Source organism: Poeciliopsis prolifica, unplaced genomic scaffold (genome assembly GCF_027474105.1).
Source record: "Poeciliopsis prolifica strain line A6 unplaced genomic scaffold, Auburn_PproV2 SCAFFOLD065, whole genome shotgun sequence".
NCBI classification, from domain to species: domain Eukaryota; kingdom Metazoa; phylum Chordata; class Actinopteri; order Cyprinodontiformes; family Poeciliidae; genus Poeciliopsis; species Poeciliopsis prolifica.
In genome coordinates this window covers 1,573,181-1,600,292 of record NW_026562440.1, presented here as the reverse complement: position 1 = coordinate 1,600,292, position 27,112 = coordinate 1,573,181, and the positions used below count along the sequence as shown (strand labels likewise).

The 27,112-nt window shown below is 37.2% G+C and overlaps 2 protein-coding genes across 2 annotated transcripts; one reads left to right on the top strand and one right to left on the bottom strand.

The window, feature by feature from the left end:
- Window positions 1-517: 517 nt before the first annotated feature.
- snx17 (sorting nexin 17) lies at window positions 518-21,671 on the bottom strand. Its single transcript, XM_055020074.1, has 15 exons — window positions 20,909-21,671; window positions 16,502-16,576; window positions 14,895-15,012; window positions 12,800-12,864; window positions 10,851-10,961; window positions 9,970-10,060; window positions 9,349-9,436; window positions 7,478-7,547; window positions 6,256-6,348; window positions 5,879-6,082; window positions 3,363-3,491; window positions 2,930-3,007; window positions 2,560-2,634; window positions 2,427-2,468; window positions 518-2,303 (listed from the first exon to the last, which is right to left on the bottom strand). The coding sequence occupies exons 1-15, from the start codon at window positions 20,966-20,968 to the stop codon at window positions 2,184-2,186; spliced, it is 1,419 nt and encodes a 472-aa protein (XP_054876049.1). The 5' UTR covers window positions 20,969-21,671; the 3' UTR covers window positions 518-2,183.
- A 1,245-nt stretch (window positions 21,672-22,916) lies between these two features.
- Window positions 22,917-26,657, top strand: atraid (all-trans retinoic acid-induced differentiation factor). Its single transcript, XM_055020076.1, has 7 exons — window positions 22,917-23,014; window positions 23,157-23,290; window positions 23,549-23,617; window positions 24,188-24,259; window positions 24,347-24,468; window positions 24,578-24,678; window positions 24,782-26,657. The coding sequence occupies exons 1-7, from the start codon at window positions 22,922-22,924 to the stop codon at window positions 24,884-24,886; spliced, it is 696 nt and encodes a 231-aa protein (XP_054876051.1). The 5' UTR covers window positions 22,917-22,921; the 3' UTR covers window positions 24,887-26,657.
- The last annotated feature ends 455 nt before the right edge of the window (window positions 26,658-27,112 follow it).

The window sequence follows — 27,112 nt, the reverse complement described above, 5'->3', positions numbered from 1 at the left end:
CTGTCAAAGCCACTCTAATGTACGGCAGTGTGTACAATAGCGTGTTCAATAATGCTAATGTACATGTTGCTGGATGTGCTAATGGCAGAAAAACAACTTACCATTACATAAAAACTGTTTACCCACAATTATCGGTGGCTATGCTAACTAGCTGGCGCAATCCCTGCTGACTTGTGTGGGATAGATGAAGGCTAGCAGGGAGCAACGGGGAGGGCGATTGACCCTCCTGTTTTTGATTGGTCGTTTCTAACTGAGAGGTGTACATCTGCAGATGGCAGTAGGAGCACAGAGATTAGGCAGACGAGCTTGATTATTTTCAGATGATCTTTCTCATTATTTTAACATAGTGAGTTTTAATATATTTAAAGAAAATGCTCATTAAAGTTACATACCGCAGTTTTAAGGTGAATTAGTGGAGCTAACAGAAAAATCTAAAAAAAATTGTTCAAAGAACTGGTTTCTTTCCACTAGTTTTGGCATGACTGCTGGGTAAAAATGATGTAAAACAAGTCACAAGGTCAGTGAATCTTTTGAGTTTATTTTAGCATCTGGACATCTGATGATTATTCATGAATTTTGACATTTATGCAGAAATGACGCTGATGGAAAAAAAGAAAACACTTTTTAAGATTTGGCACGTACACATTTACCAACAATCAGGATTTTGTAGCCCTGTGAACTCTGAAGTGACGGAAAAACAAGAAAATAAAAAAAAATGACCTTTGTTGTTGATATTGACCTATCTATAAAGAGCAGAGGAAGTAAAAAGAGTCAAAGCAGCCAAAGGATGAAAACATTTACATCATTTGTCGTTCCAGTTACCAGTAAAAATAAAGCTGTTGATCCGTTGGCACTGATTTACATTTAATGGCCTCATAACTCACTGAGACAACAGTGGCGACATGATACTTAGTTGATTTTTTTTTTTTTTTTAAACGGTGAGATATGTTCAATTTGTTGCCTACTCTATAGAAACTTTGTTCGTTACAGCAACTCTGATTACATTAGCCACTCCGAAGCACCATTCTTTTTAATTAAAACATTCAACATGATTGAAACAGCCAACAAATCACAATAATTCAAAGAACATTCCCCTCAGGATCATTTGTCAGAACAGAACAAGACAGAAAAATCACAATAAACTTGTAAACACTTGATTTAAACCAAGACGTAAACATGATCAATGTTGGTCCATGTAGACTTTGTTTCATACAGCTTAGATTATATTTAAGCTATTCGATTACAACAAGCAATGATACAGATATTAGTACATATTCAGAATGCTTACTTGCAAGTACAGAATATAAAAAGTGACATTATCATAATTTGTTTTTTTTTATTTTTGTGCAAAATGCTTTAGTAAACTGTAATTTGGCATTAATGAGAAACCTTTAAAAACCTGCAAAAAACAAAATAAAATGGATGTTTTTACCGTCACGCTTGAGCCTCAGCTCAAAAATTCAGCTCAACTACTTTTAATATTGTGCAAAAATGATGGGCTTGGTAAATGCAAGCAGCTCCACTAATTCAATTGACCTTCCATCAAGTTCTGTAAGATTCTACTTGTTTGAAACGTTTGCTCTCAACCTGCGGTGAGTGACAAGTTAAGGCGTCGTACTGCTTCTGAAGGCAGCAGAAGTGACACCTCTTCTAACTTTTTTTTTTCTTCCCAATTTGGCACAAGAGTAGCAGGAAACATTTTAGAAGCATGGTTTGAAAAGCCAAACACTGATCTATATGGCTGGTCTAGATTTTCTGTAGTTGTGAGATACATTTTAACACGTTTGCTGGATATATCACATATTGTTTTTTTCCCCCCGTTCTGGGATATAATCACTAGTGGCAGGTCTGCACATTACACACAAACAAACATTTGGCTCTGGTTGGAGATGGAACATGCAGCCACTTGAAAGGTTTTCCTCATGTAAAAATCAATACGACTTAAAAAGTCTTAATGGAATGATTATAGCAAAACTAATTAGGGCGAGCCTTTAGAGTATAAAACAGCAAATGGTGGTGAAAGAGTAAATGAGAGCTTTAAGGCAGCAAGTTCTCCGGAAAGAAGCTACAATCTTGCAGACGTGGATGCCTCGTGTGGATCGCTCGGCTCAGTTCAGCTCGTGATCTTTGTTGCTTTAGTCGTTTCTGGTGAAATGAAGAATGGAAGCTGGGCAATTTGCGCGTTACAGGTCGTCGTCTCCAATTCCCTCGAAAGCGTAGTTGCCATGAAAGTCATCGCCGCTGATATCATTCGCAGAGTTGGACGCGCTGATCCCTCTGAGAGACACCGAATTCAGCTTGGTCTGAAAAATATAATAAAATAAAAATGAGTGGTTGAAACTTGAAGGGAAAAAATAGAATGAAATGAATCAAATCTTCTTTAGTTTGATGTCAAGAGACCAGAAAAAGGACAGAGTAATACTCACTGACAGCTTGACAATTTGTTCTCGGCTTGGATCAGGGGAGTCCTGTGACCCCAAAAAAGTAAGTCAATGTGAAAAGATATTACACCCGACATCTTGATCGTCAAAACGCTGAGCCTGCTATTCCATTGCTCACCAGTAGAGGGGGAGATTTCACAGCTTGCTGACTGTCAGACCGATGGATGGAGCCATTGTGTCGCCTTCTCAGCATCTGGAAAGAGAGAGAGAGACAAAAAATACTCAAAATGATATAAAAATGGACTTAATGTTGGAAAATGTATTACCAATTAAAATGTTTGATGCTTAAATAATCATACACAAATAATTTACAGTCTTCAATTGAATAAAAAGTTTCAGTAAACAATTTAATGCTAAATAATTAACCCAAAAGTAAATGCTACCTTTAATTGTGTGCAAACCAAAACAGTTTAATGAAAACAAATCCGAATCATTTTGCACAACAGAGAGGACACGAAATGTATTTATGCATTTTAATTAACGCAAACCTTCTTTATACTGCCACCTGACTTCTTCACCATCAACTCATCCACCATAGACTGAAGGCAGGTGCTCATCATGATTGCCTGAAATCACAAGTTCAAAGCCAGTTTTATTAACAGAACAGCTATAAAAAGGCACAGCAGTGGGAGTCATGACTCAGTCTAATATATGTAATTACAGGAACTCAAGGCTAACATGCCAAAGTAATAGCTTTTGTGCATTGAATAAATCTTTCAGTTTCTCACACCTTTTGAACAATTTCTTTATGCAAGAGCCAAGAACACAAAACTTCCTACAAGAGATCTTTCCGGTCAACAGTCATCACCAATAACTCTTTGAAGAATCTGAATTATTATGAGTTACAACAACATTTAATTTCCTTTTGGGATCAAACAAAGTATTTTTGAATTTGAACTGAGTTGACCAGGCTCCGCCTACCTGCTGGCTGGTGATGGTGACCCACTGGAGGCGATCCTTGCTCATTAGATACTCGAAGGCGAGCTCCAGCTTCACCTCACATTTTGTCGAGTTGCAGGGATTAGTCGTACCGTTTGATATAGGGACTTGCTGCAGTTAAAAAAAAAAAAAAAGAACAGAACACCCCAATCTTATTTTGAGTTTATTTGCTAAAAACACAACCCAGAACACAAGCACAATCTGGAATGCAGGAGTTACTCTTGAAACACCTCATCTACATGTTTTCATCTACGTCATTTCTCAAATGAAATCAAAACAGTCTTTTTCTAAAGATCCCAGAAATCAACAGCTCCTCACTAAGAGCATTTCCTCTGAGGAATGCTAATCAGACTCACAAAAACTCAACACCCAGAAGGAAAGACAAATTCACTAACACGCATGCTGTTTACATGTAACCTGACATCCAGCTATTGAAAGTGGCTGCAGTGCTGCAAGAAATGAGATGCTTGAGATATTTTGTTGGACAGGAAAGGGCTCATTAAAATGACTTTGACCTCTCAGAGTGAGCGGAGGAATTAATCACCCTGCTGGGCAGCGTCGGGACTCTCCGTCTGTAATCAACCAGGCCGAGAGGCTTTTTAATTTTATGTGCTGCCATGTGTCGAGATCTGTGAGCTAATTTTTTTTACGAAATCTAAATACCATTTCAGATACGCGACTGCTTGCATATTAATGCAATACAAAAGTGAACTATCCCCATGTATTGACTGAATTAATAGTGGCAGTTTTTGTCAGCACAATAGAAAGGTAGAAATTTCAACGATTTTATTTGCTCAGTATTTGTCATTAAAGATTTTTTTTTTACTACAACTATAACTGAAACCCCTGAAATTCAGCAGTGACCAGAATTGGTTTATTTTCAGTCAGAAACTCAGATATCTGATTGATTTTATTGGATCACAAAAAGAACAATATGAAGGCGCTAACAAGTAGAAACAGCAACACTCTTTGGTGTGGAGGTTATGACTGAATGAAGACTCAAAGTTAGCCACGTTTAGTATCAGGGAGGTGAATGTAAATGAGGTAAGAGGAAGGAAACATATCTAAGAAGCTATTTAAAAATGAAATAGTGAATAGTTTCCACAGAGGAATGTCTGCTGATCACTCAGCCTGTTACTGCTGTTAGCTGCTCTATTTTTTAGCTTTTAAACCCCATCAAAGAAATGCTGGCAACCTTTTGGAAATCGAGATCAAGGTAAGAATTTACATCCTCTAAAAGTCCTCAAGTTCTATTAAGGTCAGTGTCTAAAAACAATTATTTTCCCATTTGTTCCCTATATTTTCCAATCTTAAATTATCCCAACAATCAAAGTCCCTGCTGTCAGCCTGTCCTAACACCTGATGAGTTGGTTATTGACTCAGAACCATCCAGTTGGTTATTGCCAATTAACTGCTGGATCTGTCAAATTGGGTCCTTTGATCATTTTATGTGCTTCAATTTTAGGTGACTGTTGGTAAAATGCCTCAAAAACAAACAAAAAAAGTATTGTTTTCTTTGCTAGTATCCCCAACATTACAATGTTTGATCTGAACATTCAGCTTTTCCTCTGTTCTTCTCTTTTTAGATAGAGTCAGGCAGAGTTTCATCTATAATCTGTAGTGTTTGTGTCACGCTAATACATCTCTAGTTCTGTGCATAGAAAAAACATCAAAAAACTCTGCAAAAGACCACTATTTAGATCCAAATTCTGCCTGCAGCCCTCCATTTGAGGAGTCAGGGAATAGACACAGATCATTGTTCCCAGTTAGTAATGCTAACTAATTGTGCCTACTGCTAAATAAAATACGGAGAACAGTTTAGGGTGTCTGTAATCAGTGAGTCTGTGTTTAACGAGTTAAACACCCTCTTTTAAACTCAGGGTGTGATGTTGCCTCTGAATCTAATGTCAATACTGACAACTCAAAGCAGGGAGCTGAGAAATACATTTTCCGTACTGTATCTAGAAACATCAATCTGTTTATCTAGAGATATTTAGACCATAAAGGAATCCTCAAATGTTTAGACACAACAAAATCAGGGAGTTTGGGGAATAAACTAACCACTTCATAACTCTTCATGAATGAGAAATTGCTTCCATGGAGAAGTTTGACTGCAGAAAGTCAATATTTAACAGGAAGCAGGTGTCCACATGTTTTTCTTCAAAGATGAAGAAAAGATTTCATGACTAGGGAGGATTTATCTGCAGACTTGAACCCCTGGTGGGCCTCAAACCCAGACAGGTCCGGTTGCATTTTAGGGAAAAAAGGAAAGAAGAACAAGAAGGAAGAAAAAAAAAAAACAGGAGACTGAGGTCTAAAAGATTGTTACAATTTGGCTGTGCTTGCCCAAATTACACAACTTCAATATAAAAAAAAAAGAGTAAAAATGAACAAGTTAAACTTGGCACTTCAAAGATTTAGCAGTTGCTCAATGTAAAATAAAGAAAAAGGAAACATTTAAATTCTCTGTGCATTTCACAAACACAGGTTCCACTTACAGACGACGTGACTCGCCAGCACCTCATGCGCGTGACCTTGAAGCCTCCCTCCTTCATCTGCTCATTGGGCAGCTTGACGTGGAAATTGAGCTCATTGTTGCCGGCACTGACAATGACTTGGCAGCCTTTCTCAGGAAAGTCTGTGATGCATGGGTCAAACTTTAAGTAGCCGTAATATTTCAGGGTCTGGCCAAGATGGATGAACTTAAAGAAACACAAAAAAAATAAATAAATAAGCAAAATAAATGAATGGGAAAACCTGGGTAAAATGCAAACCACTATCCACCAGAGGCAGTTTTGTCCTCAACAGATTTACAGTTGGACAACGTTTTTGAATCTCATTTCAGTGAAAAATAATTTTAAACAGAAGTCCTTACTTCCTTCTTGGAGCCTTTCTCTTGCAGTGATTTTAGCTGCCTGTGCTGGTCTTTGTTGACGAGAATCCAGCCTCGCTCGATGTCAGACAATGTCTGGGGAAGCAAGAGGAGGAAGATAAAGTCTTCTGAACAGAATAAATCAGACTGACCTTACTATCGCACTGGAAGAATTGTAAACTGAACTGTTCAAGTGAGAAAATCTCCACAAAAGATGAACAAATTCTTCCATGCAAAAGAAACCATTGTCAGCGTGATTTCTTTCTTAAAATTGTATATCAGCACAAGAGTTTATTACAAAACATAAAGGTATTCTGGCCTAAACAGGTTACAACAAAAACACAAAGACTTCAAGGTGCTACACACACTAAATAAGTCGAAGTCAATTTTGGCAAATGAAGGGACAGAGCGGATGAAGAAAAGCAGTTTTCCACCCGAGGACAAAACTGTTAAGTCGTTTTTTTCCCCTCCATTTGGTTCTGGGAGCTGGCAGGCATGCAGTAGATTAAAAAGCAACAGATGCTAGATGGAAACACAAACAGGTCTTATCTAGGTTTTTTTTTCCTGTGTGCTAAAATAAGAACATTTGCATGATAAAGTTTCATACTTTTCCAGACTGAAACTTCCTGAATTATTGATGATTTTTTCCCAAGAAACATCTACCAATGTTTATTACCGGAGAACATGCGAAAACCAACAGACTGCAGGGAAGTAGCTAAACAGACTGGAAGATGGACAGATTCTGTAGATAGATGAAATGATCATTTTAAGAAAACACCTTTTGCTTATATGAGTTTGTGACTTAGAGCTCACAAGGTTTTTACCTCTTTCTTTGAGCCAAGATCTATTCACAAAACTTTAATGTGTTTGAGTAACAGCACATATCGCCCCCCCAGCCACTTACACATAAGCACCTTTGAGTAAAGAGATAAACTCGAGCTATAACGTAATTGACAAAGGAAAAAAACATAGGCATTATGGTAACTGTGCATTTTTTATATATACAACACCAACAAAGAAGAACACTTATTTTGGGAAAGATACATTTTTGTCATCCAGGCAGTAGGAAATGAGTGAAGTCTTTTTTCCCCCAATGACATTACGCTCTTTTATATATTTATCGAGACATCTTTCCAGGCTCTGGTGGAGCCCTGTGATTTGAAAACAAAGCTTGGAGCTGGGCAGAAAATGATAGCATATTCAGAAAACTTATGAAGGTTCTCACCTGGGCGTAAAGCAAATTCAATCCGACTCTGTTGTCCATTACATCACCATCATACGCCATATCCCAGTAGCTGATGAAAGACATTTTAAAAAAATAACAGTTTAGCAAAAGGAAAAACTTAAACCATCACCAACAATTACAGCTCATATTTTGAAGGAAAATAAATAAATAAAAATCACCAAAAGAGAAGATAAAATGGTTCAATTTGGACACTGATGTGCTTGAAAGGAGTTTAAGCAGATTGAGATACTTGGAAGAAAAAGACACAAACAAACTTTTTTAAAGACCGATCAAATGTTGATGCAAATAGATATGACATACAATAATAAAAAGATAACTGATTATGGATCTGAAAACATCAAAATCACTTCTGGAATGGCTTTTCTGTGACAGATAAATATCACACGCTTTTTATGAGCCACTTTTGTAGCCTGCCTTCTTTCTGACATTTTTTTGGAAATCCTATAAAAAAATAATTAAGAGGTCTGGAAGAAAGGGGAAAAAAAAAAAAAAAACGATAAAGAAAAATCATACTTAAGTTAATCATATGAAAGAAGCAACGACGTTTGAGCAAAGATGTGACAGCATCCAAAATTATTTGTTGAAGTGAAGAGAACTTGATCCGTTTTAACCTCAGCCTGTCCTGTAATCTCATATGGAGGGGTTTGTTTATCCTCCTCCTCAACTTGTTAGTTCTACGTTCATTCTTTCCTCCCTGAAACTAGGTCAGCAAGACTGAGACTTTACTTCAGGGAAAAAGAAGGTAAACATCCTGTGTACCTCCAGAGTCCACAGGAGACCTGGTAACCACAGAATAAACTCCCAAGAAAGTTAAAATAATATGTTGTGTTGACAAAGGGAGAAGTCAGACTTCAGACTGCACAGAGAAATGTGGATTTGTTTCAACCCAGGGATGTTTGCTCATGTTTTTGTACTTTTAAAATATGCAGCAGAAGGTATTGTGACTAAATATATTCAGAGTGATTGAGGAGTTTCCAGCATGCTAAAGAAAACATGGAGAACCTCTTGTTAAATGCAGTTGGGTTAACACCACACAGCGCTTTTAATTCTTAGCTATTTCTGTCTATAGGTCACTCCCTCAGACTTTATTTTGTTAATTTTTAAAATAAATTTTAAAGCCTTTTGTGGTAGATTTATTGCTTTAATTAGTTGAAGGAATCCATTTTGATCAAGTTTACCTGTTTGTCGCAGCTCTTATTTACAATATGGCTGATGGGATACTGTAGTATGCAGAAAACATTGCAATTTTAAGTTAATTAAATGATTCCAATTGCAATTCATAGTGAACATACAAAGGGTGGCATGCATCCCTTCATAGATACCACTACCTCCCATTCTCTGTGCAAAAGAATGTGAATGTTTTTATGCAGGTTTAAGCCTTATTTGTGACTTGTGGGGGAAAAAAAGTGTCAATTCAACAGGAAAGAGCTGCAAAATTAGATCAAGCGGTCATGACAGACTTTGCTGGAGTAACTGCATACTGGACTGAAAGAGGAAGCCTGCAACTTGGAACAAAAGGTCATCTCATGTCACTGTGTTATCGTAACTTCTTTTAGGTCTGCCATGAAAACCACTCTCTTTCCAACATTAATAAATATTGCCCAGTACAGAAAACAAGTCTCTCTTCAAATTATCTGTCGCTTTGAGAACGACTATAATGACAGATTTGCAGCTTGGACTCTCTGGCTCAACACAGATATGAGTTTACCAAGAACAATTTAAAATAACACTTCGATAACACCAAGAAAGAAACGATATCCTACTTAATGACAGGATTAGACAATCAACTTGAAGCACAGAGTTTTTCTGAATGACATGATGAAACTCATCAGGAGAACAGGTGCTTTTACCTCTTCCGTAAGATTATGTGATAATCGGAGCTCTGCAGGCTGGTAATTGATACATAAGGCAACTCAAAGTCCTGAAGCTTCCGGATAACTAAGAGAGACGGAGAAAAAGAATCGGTGAGGAACGAAGACATCTTAAGTCTCAAGGACAAGACTAATGATGGCACCCATAAACAACCAGAAATGGTGGGACACCATCTGGATAGTTCACAGCTGGGCAAAACCTGCAAGAATTCAAATGTGTGTCCATTCTGCTGTTTTAATGTTGTTTTTATCCCCACAGGAAGGTGGGGCAGATCTCACTGTTCCACTAGTTTCACCACTTAATAATAAAATCCCCAACATTTCAAATCAGATTTTAGTTGAGGATGTTAGGTCAATTTAAGCATTTTTAGGAAAGTTGCAAACAGAAACTAATCTTGGTTTATACTGATGGTAGGCAATAACAAAAAACAAAAACAAAGATATATATTTCTTAAACATTTATAGCCAAAACCAAGCAGACTTTTCATTTTTCACTTTAAACACAAAGTCAATTTATACAGATTTCCAGGAGCCTCACTATATTTTAGCCTAGAATAAGGCAAAATAAAGCATAAAAGGGATAATTGAAATGTAACTCACATGTTAAGTTTCCATCCACCCCTTCTCGGACCAAGAAGAGACTAAAATATCCCACGAGGTCATCTGGAAGGTCGAGCTTTACTGCAGCAGCCTGATGAAACATTAAACAGGTGAAACTTCGTTTTAAACTAAAAATTTTGATTATAAACAATTTCATATCGTTTTAAAAAGCCACCATTTCTAAACCATGATATGAGTATTTTGCCTGATATGCAATTCAGATGCACAAAGTTATTCTAATGTGTTACAGTTTTAAAGCTGTAGAAACATTAAGTTTAGTTTTGGTACAACATGTACAACTTTGTTCTATGAGTCATACTCATGTCAGCAGAGGTTAACTGTGGTTAAGCTTTTATAAAAAAAAATAATCAGAGGGCAAAATCCACAAACTACGCAGAGGTGAAACAGAAATGACTTATTGGAACATTTATGTTATGTTTTAAGCTCTAAGTTGAAGAAGATTTAATAAAAAAAGGATAAGAAAATTATGATGTCCCTTAGACTTCAGGGACATGGATTAATACAAAAAGGATGTATGGATGAAGTGTGTCTGTATTGTTTGCTGTCTTGACTTTCTGGTTCATCTATGAATTTTAGTGATTTTGGCTCAGGCACATTGATTGAATGATTGATTCATGCTTAAAGCAGACTGGGAGTCTACAGCATATTCTCTGAAAAAAGGCCAAATGCATGTAAAGATCTGACACAAAGAGATCAAATTCCTGCAGACGAAGACACATGAACAGACGTAAAGCAGAATTAAACTGTTACCATCCCCAGATGAAGCTTCGTTCATCAAGACGCCTCCCCCTTTCCTTTAAATTCATTCCAGACACAGATGTAGCATAAGGAGGGTGCATCAAATTACGTTCTCCACTTACATCGAGAACGTCCTCGGTCTGATCTGAAGTCAGGATGTTGACCGTAACCTTCTGACCGTTCGACAGGCAGATGTCTAGAGCCACATCTTCTGTGGGAATCTGCTGCGTCTCCTGTGGGAGCAACACAACACAATCCAGGCGTTAATTCAGCTCCATGGGTTGGCTGTGTGTTTACATTCCAGTCTTTCACAAGTAAAACCACACTGAGCCAAATACATTAAACACACTGCAGGCTGATAAACAGCCATTAGAGTTGGAAAGTAAGAACTTTCACTTCCCTGGTAACTACAGTTCTCCACATCTACTTCAGTTTATTAGGAACAAGAAGTTAAAAGGCTCTGGGAAATGAAAATATTCTACATCCTTCAGCACCACTTATTAAAAAACTTAGGTCAATGTATGATGTATATATTCAAGTCTCTGTGTGAACTATTAAAAACTCACTACAACCCTGAAATAGTGTACATGTTGATATCATTTTAAGATGTCATCTGGGGTGAAAATAATTTATTGGGATTAATCAATTGTTCAAATAATTGTCAACTAATTTAGTAATCGATTAATAATTAACTGGTGTATACAGACTCAAAAAAGCTACTTGCTGAAATAGCAGGATGCAGTAGTAATTAAGCCAAAATTATAGAAAAATATACACGTTTTGCTTCAAGATAAAAAAAAAAAAAAAAAAAACTTTAATATGTTCCATACAGGACTCTTCAAATGATGGGGGTTTAGCTTCCCCAGGGTAAAATTCAGAAGACATAAAATCTCATATTAGGCATCTTTTGCTATCCATTTATTAAATCGGTTAATCAAAAAATTATAAAAAAAAAAAATTTACAGATCAGCCCTACTCTGTGTCGATGTTCAGAAAACCAAAAAAGGCTGAGCCTTTTACATGTTGATATTAGAAGCAATTTTTTTAGCTTCTCATGCATAATTTACTACAAATAATCAAGAATTAACTAAAGAAAAGCTGCTACTGTATTTTAGGCAAGAAATAATTTTTTATTCAATGAATCAATTGTCAATATAAATCAAAATAATAATCAATTACTTTAAATAATCACTGGTTTCAGTGCTTAAATCATCACAGTACAGAGCTGTAGATGAGCTATACCTCGGAGAAATCAATTAAACAGTAACATACATGAGGGCACTATGAGCTTCTGACTGTCCCTGAATTGGATATTAAAGACGACAGGTCCTGATTCTTCAGCCCTCAGGCGGTCTCTCATCACCTCCTCTCAATTATCTCTCATCTTGCCTAATCCCTCTGAGGGGAATCTCAGCCCCCGCACACCAAAACTGTAGATGAAATGCCTACAGTGGGAGGTCAATGATCTTGTATTCTGCACCTTGAGTCCTCTGTCTGACTGGCGATGTGCTCAAACACTTACAACTGAGGTGATATAAAAGAAGAGGAGGGCGGACTGGGTGTACGTGGCTTTGGACGGATAAATTTACCCAAGAAGGTGAATCACAGTCTTGCAAATACGTGTCACCCTGAATGTGCAGCCGTACAACCTTTCATTTGAAATCTGTTTATGCTCTCATGCTCTCAATTCCTTCAGCTCATTTTCAGGAGCTGCACAAAGAGTTTTTTTGGCAGATGTCATTGAGGATGAATCATCAGATTCACCCTTTTCTATTTGGCTATAACATACTAGTTCAAAAGGATCCAGCTCCCCCACAAACAACTATGGTAACGTATTTGCCAAAAGGCAGCTCTCTCTGCGATTTCCAGCAGCATGCAAGGTACACGTCATCTGACACGTTAGCCACAGGTTACATTTGAGAAGATACAGCGACAACAACAGAACAAGACGTAATGGTTGTTATTACTTGAGACAAAAACAAAGGGAAAAAATATCCATTACTGTTGAGGCAAAATGATGTGGCGTGGCAGAAACAGGATGAGTGTAGTGATAAAAAAAGAAAATACCAACCTGCTGTGCTTTCCTCAAGAAGCTGTTAAAAAGCTCACTGGCTCCCAGCAAAGGATGTTGTCGAACTGCAAAAAGATGACAGAAGATAAAAACTCTGATTGCAATTAATGACTAAACTCTTTATTCAGCTTGAGTCATTTCTGCCAGCAACAGAGAAACGTGTTTGATTATTCAAGTAATTAGTCAAGTGTGTTTTCAGAATGTTGTTGAAACATGTTTGGGTGGGGCAACTTCCTATTTTCTTCTTGCATCATGATTATCCTCAGTGTAACTTGTAACTTTGAGCTTCTGCTAAATCCCTGTCAATGATTATTGGACATTGGAAAGAAAATAATAAAATAGATTTTTTTTATGCTCCAGTCCTAAAATAAAAGATTTTGGAACATATTAGTTAGAAAAACACTCGGGCATTTACTTCCCAAGCTTCTACAATAGTGAGTGTGAGCATGACGGCCCATTAGCCATTATCCTTCAACAAATTAGTCGAAACATTTGGCCAAATGTGAAAGTTTGGAGCCCTCTGAGTCAGTCAGAAGAGGTTGTGTTTACTGCAGCCAAGTTTCCATAACTATGTAAAAAGCCATGATGTAACCAAGTGGACTTGTGGCCAAGAACACCCTGCGTGTGTGTGTGTGTGTGTGTGTGTGTGTGTGTGTGTGTGTGTGTGTGTGTGTGTGTGTGTGTGTGTGTGTGTGTGTGTGTGCGCGTGTATGCTCCCAGACTATGAGCAAACACACACTGGAACAACGCTTCGTTGTTCTGCTGTAACTGCCGGTGCTTGAGGATTAAAGTCTCTGCTTTGCACTGCTGCCAATTCTGCATCTGTATATAAAGCAAGTTCACTTCAACCTGTTTAAAGAATCTGGATAAAATGCCTGGAATCACACAAATATTTAATTTGGGCTTTGAAGAGAGTCCTTAAACATATCATAGGAAATGTTTATAGAAACAAAATAAACTTGTCGTAAAATACTATGAACATTTGAAATACTTTTATTGACAATCAGAGGGATAAAAATAAATAAAGGTTGTTTTAGATCACAAATAATCACGCAAGGAATTAACTTGAAACTTTTTAAAATCTTCACAATAAATGAGGGTCTCAATTTTTTTTTTTGTTTAACTCTGACCACATGTTGCATAGTTTGTTTGCCCAAGCATTTCAAATTACTTGGTACTCATCAGTTTGTTCATAACTGAACTCTCAACAGTAAAACCTGCTCTTATAGAAAAATGTGAATTTTCACAATAACAGAAATAATTTAAGTTGTGTTGTGTGAATGGTTGGTCAAGCTCCAGCATTAAAGCATGGAAAAATTACGCCACATTTTATCAACTTACAATGATCTTTCTGGTGCTGTACTTTCCATTTTTATTGGCTGCAACAGATATTTTGTGAAAAAAGGGGTTTTAGCAGATCAGTTTTAATATGATACTTCAATGCTTGTTAACTGGGTTACAAAGTTACTATTATGTTCTGATTAGTCACCTAAAATAAGCTCCAGAATGTGTTACTGAATATATTTGATTAAACACATTTCAGTGTGCTGAGATGACTTACAGAAAATGTTCTTCTATATAAATTTAGCTTTAAAACATCACAAACTACTTTGACTTGTGTTATAGCTGATTTTTGCAGTTTACTCTTGACATAGTCCAGGGATTTCTGAGCAAAGTGCACAGACAATCACATGACAAAGACAGAGGAAGCTAGAGCAATTAGTACAGACTCTCCTTTAAAAAATGTTTTGTACAAGATGAAAAAAAATATTTAAGAAATGTACACAAAAATAGGTTTGGATTCTTAAAAATTGACTAATCAACACTTAGTCTCCTGGTCTGCTTCAGATTAAGTAAAAGATACCATCAAGCTGGTATCAGGGGTCGACTGTAGTCAGAGATCAATCACTTAAAAATCTAATAATCAGTGACTCTATCCCATACATGATTGGATCACAACATTCACAGCAGAGAAACGGAAGTTGCGGTGCAACCAAAATCCAAACAGTAGTAAATTTTTTTTTCAGTTTCCACATTTATATCTTATCTGAAATAAAACTTCTTTTCAGTCAGAAATCCTGACAGAATGACTTACCAGCCTGCATATATTTCTCTAGCTGCTCTCGCCTCTGCTCCACCTCAGCAGGGGTCAGAGTGAAGATCTTCTTTGGGGGGAAGGTAGGTACCACATTGCTGCCATATTCCTTTTTTATCTGGGGGCGCAAATCAGAAGTGGAACAGCTCAGACAAGTCTTAGAAACTGTAGCCTACATAGAGTATTTAGGGAAATTCTGCCTGAGTCTTAGGGAAGTCAGGCAGTGACAGAGGCAATCTCTTCAGTTAAAAGGATTCAAATTTATTGCTATAAAAAGACTGATTCATGCGATTTGAAATGAATCACAGATTTATTTTGAGATATATTTTTTTCAATAAATAGTTGTGAGTTTCCGTGCATACCACGCAAACTCACATCTGGATTCCGGAACGTCTGGCGATTCCAAGTTTACTTGGCCTTCCAGCGTCTTGCCTCATTTTCCATTTTCTATCATCTGAAAGCTGTTGCTTTAAAGAGTTCCAAATCCTAAACTAAAACCTCACAAATGCAGAATCGCACACCAGATGTGGTCTAATTTCAGCCTGTACATTTCCTCAGGCAAAAGCTGTACATCCCAATTATCCTTTGGACTTAAGTGACATGTTTTAAGACTATAAAAGCACCCAGGTCCTGACTCCCACACATACAGCAGCATGGTGACAGAGGACCATGATAAGTGAGTGCAAAAGAAAAGCTGGAAATTTATATCTCAATGTACCTTAATATTGCCTTGTGCTATTTTCAGCTAGACAGAGGAAGCACAGGCTGAACGTACAGTTAAGCTCTTATATCTGCAGAGAAAAAATTCATGAACACCCACCAAAAAAATCTGACCTGCATGAATACGAGCTCATTTAGGATCTCTGGAGCTGAACTTGACTGGTTTTCACTGGTTTCCATCTAAATATTTGCACCAAATATTTAGACAGAGAGAAAACCAGTCAGCCAATAAATATTCAGAATTGCTTAATAGTGATAGAAGAGTATGCAGCCTGCATCCACTTCAGTGATTTCGGGGTCATGCATTCAACATTAGAAGCCCTTTGGGGTTGATGCTCAGGAAGATTTGAGCCTGTCTCTTCCACACCCTGTTACCAGGCAACAGCAACTCTAAAACAGGAGGACACAGACTGGAGGATAAAGATTATAAAGTTTAGGCCTCTTGCCGATTCATTAAATGTTTAGAAATGCAAGACTTCAGTACACACGAGTTGATTTTAACAGCCAGACTAATTTCTTACAGGCTTTTCTTTCCTGAAGACAATTTGCAGCCAGAAAGACGTTTTCCTGCATAATAATGTTTTACTAATCCACTCAGAAAAAAAAACCAAAAAACGTTTTTTTTTCTCCCAGATTAGGTTTCTTTTCTCAGCAGGTAACATGTAACTAAGGCCAAGTACATTCCTTCCACATCCCCTTCGTAATTCTGCCATTGAACAGGCAACGGCTATGAAAGAGGGAGGAGGGGGGAAAAGCACAAAGCTTTAAACCAGATTTAGAACAAGAATACAGCATAAAGAAGCAGAAAAGGTCACAGAGTGTGATGGTATTTACGCTGCCTATGTGCCACCTAGGAGGAGGATGCATTGTGACAGCATGAGCCTCACCTGTTCATGGAGACCGAGGAGTTGGCTGTAGCGTACCCGACAGTGCAGCACGCCATTGACGTGGATGTTGTAGGCCTTCGGGTGGAAGCACAGATCCAAATGAAAAGAAAGAGATTAAAACAGAAGAAAGGTTGCGTAAATAATGTCCTAAAAAAAAAGATGAAAAGAACTTTTAAAATCTACAATTTCAAAACATTTCAAATCTTCCATCATAAAGCTAAAATGTTTCTTTAAATGAGATGCCAGAGATAATGTCCTTCTCCGCATTCATGGAGCGCAGGCAATTATTCCCTCAAGGTTATCTTACTGAATAAATCTCATGCAGGTCTGCGTCTACTGCATGACTTTTTTTCTTTTTTTTTTTTTTGACAAAGCACTGACAAATGTTTCTGCCAAGGAAAAAAACATGGTAATTAAGTCACAACTAGCAAGAATGTGTTCAGGAACTAGACGACATCTTACACCTTAATTTCACTTCTCTCTAAGATCTGACAGTGTGTATTCACAGAAATGCACAATACAAAGTTTCAAAAAAACATTACAAAGTTTTCTTTTTTATATGTACATTGATATTTTAAAGGTTTTTCTTTGACAGCAAAGTGTAACCAAAGTTAAATTTTTTGTTTGGGTGGGCAAACTGAGTTTTGTCACCCCTGTTTTCATTGGACATCATGCTTAACTTAGACAACAAGTCAAGTTAAGCAGAAAAGGATTTCAAAATGTTAGACAAGAAAGAAGCACATTTCTTTCTGTGTTCCAATAAGCAGGTACAGCAAAGGAAATGTTAAATTATTTGCTTTGGCAGAAGTCCTCACTGAAATCCCCTCCATAAATAAAACTCCCGGAAAAAGTGATCATTCTGAAAAAGCAAAACAATTCCTAGAAACATCAGCTGCGCCCACAGAGGTTACACCATCTCTAACTACAAACTGAGGATTTATCCTCTTCGGATGTGAAGAGACTAACTCGCTCCTTTTCTATTTTGTCTTAATATTAGCAGTGGATCACTTCAGCTTTGACAGCTTCTTAATGAGATGGTGCAGGTAAATTTGCATTCAATTATTTTTTATTTTACTTTAGAATATTGAATCCACTGAAAGCCAAGGATACAAACCAATACTTGCTTCTAACTAGAAACCTAACTGCTTAGGTATTTGAAGGAGTTAAAAAAACACAAATGGACACATTATCAAGGCAGGAAGGAAGAATGGCCCTGCATTTTTTGTGTACAATAAGCACTTAGGGTAGATTCAAAGGGCTGCATGTTTTTCTGTGCACAGATAACCCAATTTTGTTTTTTAACTCCAATTCTAAAATAATCTGTAAGCTTGACTTTATAACTTTAGGCCAAAGAGATTTTCACCTTTTAATCATCCTCCTTTGATTTATTAAAAGCTGCTGAGGCTTCAGAAATAAATGCTTTGAAAAACCTGAAAAATTAAAAAAAAAAGCACGAGCAACTTAAGAATAGTTTTAAAAGATTTTAATTAAATAATTCAAAATTTTATTGAGCAAAGATGATGCTTAGATAAAATTTCTCCCCATTATTTCGATTTCCCTGCAACTGAAAAACAGTTTTTGCTAATCCAAACCTGAACCTTTAGCGTTCCTTTGAATGATTACAAAGCTGTGAATCCTCTGTGACTCATTTTGCCTGTGGCAGCGTCAAATGAACAATGCTGTCAAACCACCATACAGTAGCATTTAAGTTTACTTTTTACAGATCTTCAGCCTTTTTAGGACTTTCACTGTAAAAGCCACGTGAACAAGGACAACAAAGGGCACCAGAAAAAAGCAGGAAGTGTGAACAAGTGGCTAGTACTTGCAGAGAAGCAGTCATAAAAGAAATGTGCCTTCTTAGTCTACAAAGCTTAGTGCAAGGTCTGCATATTTTGTGCCCAACTAGGTCTAATGTGCACAGCACATCTTTTAATATTATAGTCAAGCAAAGTCATTTCCTGATGGCTGGTCACAAGAAGGTCACAATGACAGTTGCAGGACTGTCAGCTGGAGCTGAACTGCAAATTTTTCCACTGCTGGGCAAGCAGAAATTGTACTGAGTAAGGTAAATATAATACATGAATGACAACACAAAAGGTTCAAAGTGGAAATTTGCTTTGGAAAACAAAATCCACGGAGAAATGTGGATTAGACAGAAACCTTTAAAAAAATGCATAAATTACTTCTCGTCTTCAGGTACCACAAAGGCAGTGATTGTCAATATAAATAAGCTCACTCCAAAGATTTTGTCTTTTCTTTGGATCACATGGAGTCACGATGAGAGGTCTCAAGCTGCAGGTGTTTGATACTGGAGCCAGCCAGCATAAGGCCATGTGAACAGCAGTCAAATGCTGCACCTGACAATTTTAAACCACCTTGAAAGCATAAATACATCTGAGAAACCACACAGCATGAAATACAGGACACTTTGAAAGGTTTCTGAATGAATACTGCTGAGATGTATTTGAAAAGGCCCAGAAGCTGCCATACATTAGCAGGACTGTTCACTCAAGAAAATGTTGGACCCATGCAGTGGAGCAGATTCAGAAGTCAGTGTCAAAACAATACGACTCCCTGCACTGCTCAACCACAATGGACTTTTACGGTACTCCTTTCAAATAGTTTTAGAAAAATAGCCACGTAGAACTTTCCTTTAAAGAAAAAGAAACACACTGCTTCTGTTGAGTTATTGAGACTTGGCAAATCTATTAGGAGACTAAATGAAAGCAATGCTGGCTGTGTTTTCTACTAAATAAGGATTTTGACACCATGGTGGCAAACCCCAAATCTTCTCAAAGTGCTTAAAGTTTAATATGACATTTTTGAAAGAACTGATGCTCTGTTGTGGGTAATGAAAAAAAAACAGAGGCAGCAAAACTAAACTATTTTAGGTTGTTTAAAGGGCTGAAATCATGTTACTTATAGCTGGTGTTACCACCAGCGAGTCTGCGGTTGCCACCCCTCGCCCCCTCCTCAAATCTTTGGATTTGTGAGGCCATAACTGGCCGTGCCAACTTATCAAAAGCAGCTTTCATTTGCTAATGCAAGTCAGAGTAAAAGACCCTTGATCGTTATCGGGTTTAATTCTAGTTAGATCTTGTTTGGCACAACACAACCTTGTCTAAATTACCAAAATACAAGGTCTTCCTTTCCAATAACTTATAAGTTAATATGTTCCAGTACTTAAAAGGCAAAAATCCATTAACTGACTTTGGGGTCGGCATTTATTGTATCATTTACCGTGATAAATTTCATGTCATAATAAGAATTTTGATTTGAGTTATCATTGTCATAGTCATTTCAAATTAATGTTTTGAAAAAATAAACAGTTGATTTTATCAAGATTATTATTTTACAATTTTCTCTACTGCTTGTTCAATGTGTGCATTAATTAATATGACATTAAACACAGTTACTATGTACTATTAGGACACTATAACATTCATTTCATCCATAAAATGGCCAAAATTTCACACAGGCAAATATCATTAGAAGCACATGATAAGGGCATTCGTAAACGTCCTTTGTAAAAGTTGTGTCTCATTTAAATCACATACATTTAATTTGGTGTGCTCGTGAAGTAAGAGGGAAGAGAGATTTCTGATGTCTTCAAAAAGCAAACTTGACCATTTATTGTATTACTAATAGATTTTAAAAGTCTTAAAGATATTTTAAAATCAGTCATCTCTTTGTACAAAAAAAAAAAAATAAAGTCTCCAGGTGAAGGAAATCCAAAACAACATCCAAGCAAAATTAGATAGAGCGGACTGTAACATGCTACCAAAAGTCTCCGAAACCCCCACAATGTCAATGACAGAGCAACTACACTCTGGCTACTATTGATATCAACTTCCATCCCTTGAAGAAGGAATGGAAAGAGTTGAATTTTGCTGAAATGTTGAGGGATGATGACTTTAAATGGGCTGGTATGTACAATAAATCCCTAAAATCCCCCATATCTGAAAGTGGAGAATCTGGTAAAGTGGAGAATCTGGTAAATGGCAACAAGAAAAGTCTCATTAAAATTATTTCAACCAAATAAGATTAGCTTTTGGGCATATGATGTCCAAACGTTTTGGTTAGATAGAAAACGTTATATATCTTGACTTGCCAACATTTTCTTGATGAGTAAATTGTTACAATGAAGTCACTTTCTTTGCCAGAGACAAAATAACAATAATCAGTGTTGGATTTGTGAACATTCAGTAGAGGGTGTTGTCATTTCTTTTTGAAGACTCTCTCTATATAATGTCTACAGTATGCTGAAGGCAAGACAGAAGAAAAATAAATAGATAGACGTTCCGTCAATGTTAAAACGTTTGGTGCACTAACGTTAGCCCGACCTGTCGCCAGCTCAAGTAAGCAATAACAGCGTAGTTGGCAAAGCAGGAAAAGTTAAACACTCACCACATAGCTTGAACCATTCTCACCCGAACGAACCTCCGTTTCGGGTATGGAAAAATGCATTTTAGCTCCAAGCACACCGTGCAGTCAGTAGATAAGTCCTTAAACGCCTCCACTGAAGGCTGGGGTGGCAAGCGAGGCACCACAGCTTCCCAACAAAGTCCACTGCGGTGACTCTCTGAAGCCTACGAAGGAGGAGGCGGCTCCGACACGGTCCGTTCGCCGGTTCGGAGGTCCAGAGACGGCGGTACCAAACTAGGGTCGAGAGCCTAGCATTCTACTGAGCGGACAGCTGCTCATGAATGCTCTAAACTTCTCCCACGTCAGTGTTAAACTTTTCTGTCTGCTGTTCACACAGCAGCCATGTTTGCAAGTGTTGGGTAATTACACCTTTACTGTGCGCATAAAAATGTCTGTTTCATCGCTCCACGTTGTTGGTTAAAAAGAATAAAACCACCCACTTTTAAAAACGGAGCTTGAAGGCATTCGGGTATTTCGGTTCATTGGCACAAGAGGATGAAGTTTCTGGAGAAAATGTGCAGTTGGTTCCTGCAGTCCCTCAAGCGTCGCACACACAGCGGTTGGTGAACCTTCCCAAATGTGCGACAGTGCCGCTGGTTTTGACTCTGGTGGCTTTCAGAGCTCCTCCGTTTGCTAAATAAAATCTACAATGTTAATATACCGGAGAAATGTAGCAATGGCCTCTGAAAACGCAGATGTGATGCCTCTACAACCTAGCCACTCAGTCCACAGTCAAGGTATCCACTGCTGGCCCATCAAGAAGCATTTGCAACAATCTTTCTGGGCTAAACCATCTCATCCTGGTTTATAGGGGTTGCACGAGCGTCAAGATAGCGCGTTAAAGTCGCCGCCATATTGTGAGTGACAGTTCTGTACAAAAAGGCATGCTGTGACTGGACTGCCTGTCTTGTCGCTGTCCAAGCTCTTCTTTTCCATATTAGATACTATCTAAATAACTGAGGGAAAAAAGGAAATATATCACAAATGATGACAGTACATTAGTTGTTCTGGCAACTCATCCTCTGGACATGCATCTCAGAGGTTATTCCTGGAATCTGAGACACTACAAGTTTACTTGCACCACGGAGTAGATTTTTACTGATGATTTACTAATAGCCTTCAACATGTCTGAATGTTTCAACATTTTTTTAACAAAGATGTGCCTATATGGACAGACCCTGATTAATTTGCACAAAATGAAATTGTCCTATACCTGTACCTACACATCATGAAAGAGAACGTTGACGCTGCTATATGTTTGCACTCTTATGATTTGCAGATATAGTTAATATTTATTTCTCACTGACAGCCGTGAGTAAAATTAACTTATACTTTTGTGTATAAAATTATTGATGAACTTTTTTATTGTATGTTAATTTTAGTAGTGCTTTAATACAGAGAGCTCTATGAACTGGACACTCACAATATGGCAGACGCATCAATCTGCCGTTTTTTTTTGTTTGTTTTTTTTTTTGTTTCTTTTTACAGGGACAATGAAGCCAATGATCTAAATGTCAAAATAAGACTTGCACTTTCCTAAATTATTCTATTCATACTAAAGAAAATGTGATATACATAACAGTTAGTTATGCACTTAAAAATTACATTTCCTCATGCCGCACATAAGACGTTCTCTCTGTTTTTAGTACAATCCAAAGTGACACCGAAAACCTGTCTAAACGAGTTACTTCTAAAAAAAAAAAAGTTGCAGTTTTAGTCAAATAAACCAATAGACAATTAAATATTTATGATATATTAATATTCTCCTGCTTGATTATAAGCAATCACAAATTTTCTATGTTAAAATGTTTTGTCTTAAAACATAAAAATACTCTCTGATAATTCTTGCACAATTAGATAGTCTTTTTTTTTTGTTCTATAAACGCCAAAAACAAAAGGTTAACTTACATTAAATCGTCCTTATCGGCATAATTGCGACGCAAAATGACCAGCTTCCCGTCACGTGAGCACGTCACGTGATTCCAGTCAATAAAAATGAAAGCCCTTCTCAGCTGGTGTGAAGCTGTCGCTCTTATTTTTGTCCTTAAGTTGTATTTTAACGCGAGTTATCAGCTGACTGGGCTGCAGGTAAGACTGGTGTGCTCCACAATGGAGTGATGTCGCAACAAATCCTGATAAACCAGCTTGTTTTGGTGGGTGTATGGACCTTGTAGGGGTTGTCAGGGTCTGTTGTTTACTACTTTTTTTGTGTGTGTGTTTCAAATCACAGGTATGCTCGCTCTGTGGTGGTAATGTCCAAAACAACACCTACGTGGGTGACTTCTGCTCTTCATCCGCTGGACGGATTGACAAGAGGTGCTGTTTAGCGAATGATAACTCAAGCGACCCTGAACGCATCATCGGGTATGACAGAAATATCAATACTGTCCTCAAAGTGAATATTGAAAGGCTTTTTTATATATATTTTTTTTCTTGTTTTTGGCCTTAAACGTATCCAAACTAGTATAAAAATACAAATAAAAAATAAAGGGGAAAAGAAAACAACGTATTTGTTATGTAGAATTTCACAATTCACCTGACATTATCAATGTAGTCAAAACGTGGAATTTTAGAATGAAGTTTTAGTAAATTGTATATTCATATTTGGTTTTGATTTATCAGGTTGGATTTATCCAGTTGTTCACTGACTCAAGTGGAAGACATTTCAGGAGCATCCACAGTGGTGATGATGTAAGTACATTACTATATGAAGAAAAAACATTCATAATTGACATCTTTTCACATTGTGGACACACACACACACACACACACACACACATATATATATATATATATATATATATATATATATATATATATATATATATATATATATATATATATATATATAGCATGAGACAAAATTCAAATATTTGTAGAGCCAACGTTTGCTGCAGTTAGATGTTTTAAAGCCCATATAACAGCTTTCAGTCTGAAATATTTAAAAATGCCTTGTAGAAATTATGTAAAGCTTGGTCAGACTGGTTGGTGAGAACTTTCCAAAAATGCAATCATAAAACTTAGACATGTATATATATTTTTTTCTTCTTACAAGTCAACATTTTGGAGCACTTGATGCTGTTCTGCTAAATAAAACACTTGTGTGAATAAATTATACAGTGCTGAGTACAAATACACATATTTTTTGACATTTTGCACATTTAATGTAAAAATGTCACACTTATTCTTGGGTAGAAGCAATATTCTTAAAAATGTCTTTCTTTGTTCTTTATAAGATTTATTTATTTATTTATTTTGCAGAGATCTCTCACTGAATCCCCTTACCAACATCAGTGATAAAGTCTTCCAAGGATTTCTTGACCTAAAATTCCTGTAGGTGTCTTTGAAATGATCATTTTACCTGTTTAAATTGTTTTTTTGTTTTTTTTTAATTTTCAACAAATATCAATGTGTCTTCAGGATTTTACCAGAGCACCTGGCTTGTCCAGGTGGGAATGCTTCATGGCAATGGATGGAAGTAAAGCAAGGGAAGCAACTTTGTAAGGACCAGAAAAACATGTGCAACCAGACAGGAAAGATGTGTAGGTCAACGTTCAGCAGATATTTGTTACACAACATGTCTGAGACATCTAAAAACAATATTTGTTTTGCAATGTGTGACCTTTGTTGACATTTATTGGGAATCCATAGCTATGAATTGCCCAGAAAACTCCCTTTGCGGCCCCTACGGTCCTGGCTTCTTTCAGTGTCACTGTGTTGAAAATTACCATGGATACAAGTGTCGTCGGCAGGTGGGTACTTGGAGACATTTTTTTTGTTTTGTTCTTGTATTATTACCAAATTAACATAAGCACAAAAACCTTTCAAACAACACATTTTTAAACTTGCTTACAGGCGGAATTCCCAGCTGTGAAGGTTTTCGGGCCTCTTGCAGCATCCACAGTTGTCATCTCCTTCCTGTTGTGGATTACCCAGAGACGCAAAGCCAAATCACTCTGAGTCTGAGCTGCTTTTAATCTGACAAGAAACAGACTCCTGAAAGAGATAATAATGCTGACAAAGCCCTGCTCGGCACCACACTCTGGTGTGAATATTTTACAAATGTTACTATATTCGTTTTCAGGGGCAGCTGTGTTTTATTTTGGGGAGAGAAAAAAACTGACATTTTTATTACAATTAATGTGATATAATTTTTAGGTAAAAACATGCATTTTAAAATATGACCTAATTTTTTGACAAAGATTACCACAGGTGATGCTTTTTTAAAGTAAACATGCAGATAACAGTGAAAACTGAATTATTCTGTCAAACAAGTGCTAGATGTGTGCGAGTTTACACCAGAAATAATGTTTTGCATGTTTAGAAAAAGTTGAGCAACAGCTCATTGCATGCTGACTTTGTGTTTTCATACTTCTTTGGGGGGGTGATGGTGCTGCCAAGAAGTGGCTGGTAAGAACAGGGGGCAGCGGGTTAGCTGTGTTAAATTTAAACCAAAACTGCAAGTTTAGTTGCACTTTAATGATCATTTTTACCTCTTTAATTCAAAGGTGTTATTGTTTAAATGTACTCAGGATGAAAAAATTGATGTTACAATGTTTGTGTCCTGCCCTGGCAGCTTAGACAAACGGGTTGGTGGATCTGGCTGCCCAGCAGTGTCACAGCAAATTTGTTGTACAATCTTTGGAGATTTAATGGTCCTGCTGTTGTATAATTGCCTTTTGTTTTTTTTAAATTTGGCTAACTGACAACTATTCAAGGGTCCAGCATGGTCAGACTGAAGTCGAACTGTCGATGTGTGGTCTCAAGGTTGCAGGATGTTTTTGTAAACACCGTTCAAAATCCACAAGACTTTGAACGCAGCCCCTGTGAAACCCGTCCTGCTGCAGAATAGGTCATGGTGTTTTGTCATGTGTGGCTTACGACACTAAAGTAAACAGAGGTCATAGCAAAGAGGAACAACTATTACGGTTTCAGAAGTGGAGAAAATAATGATTAACTAGGTGTAATGTCTCATTTTATTTTAGTTATCGGAAGCCAACAAAAAGAACAAATGTCCTCAGTTGGACATTTGCCAGCTGCAATGGACCAGAACCAAACAGGGGGAGTTTAGTGTTGTCTCCAACAGTCTGTACTTCCTCACAGTCTGGGATAATTCCTCTGTAAAGCTCACCCTTCTGCTCTCCAGCTAAAATAACAGCTTCTGAAAGTTGATTAGTTAGGGATTGTCACAAGCAAATACACCCAATTCAGACTTCACACACAATAGTTTTGCACATAGAGAGGGGTGAAAAGTTCACCAGTGAGGTTGTGACAATGAGGGATGGAAAACAAGGCTGAGAACAAAATGATTGCGACAATGAGAACCAATTTCGGCACTTCGACTCAACCATGCAGGGCCCTCAGCTCTCTCTTTCATGTGTTTCAGAGTGTTGTCCTGAAATACACTCCACGATCTGGATGTGTCTTTTCTGTTGCAACTCTCTTTATCTTGTTTAAAGTTCAGAGTTTTAATAAAGATTTTACAATAGTGTATTATTTTCCTCTTATTAGATATTTTACTGCTTCAGTGTTAGATCTTGTTAGATGTTTGTTTCCACTTTGTACTGCCCAACAAAATGAAATATTACCCAGGATATCAAGGTTTTTCTGGAAAATGATAATGAAATGAAGTTTCTGCAAAGCATTAAAAGTCAAGATTTTAAAGCCTCCTCACTTTTCCTTTGCAAAATGGTGCTACATTGTGCTGAAAATAAACAGATTTTGCTCTTGATCGATGTTTTGACACCATATTTTATAATTGGCAGAAGCAGCGGGCTAACTCATGGGTTGAAAAATGGCAAGTTAAAAGTCTATGGATGGGTCAGTTGGCCTGACATAAGACTCTTAGCAGCATTTGCCTTTTTAGAACAATCCTTTTTTTAGTATTCCAACCAATGAAAATGTATTTTTTTTTAAAGAAAATAAAAGTGTTTTGTTGTCAAATTCTGCAACTTCTTGTAGGATGTCGGTCTTTGTTTTTCTTGAAACAACTCATTTGCAGAACTGCATCCCACACCAGGCCATCAACCAAAGGTATCTGCCTCTCTCAGAAACACTAGTGAGCATGCTCAGAGGTGGGGAGTGACTAATTACAATTACTTACAATAACTTTATGGAAAAAAATTACTGGTAAAATTTGTGCATGGACTCCTCACTATGTTACTGTGGACAAGCTTTATTCTAATG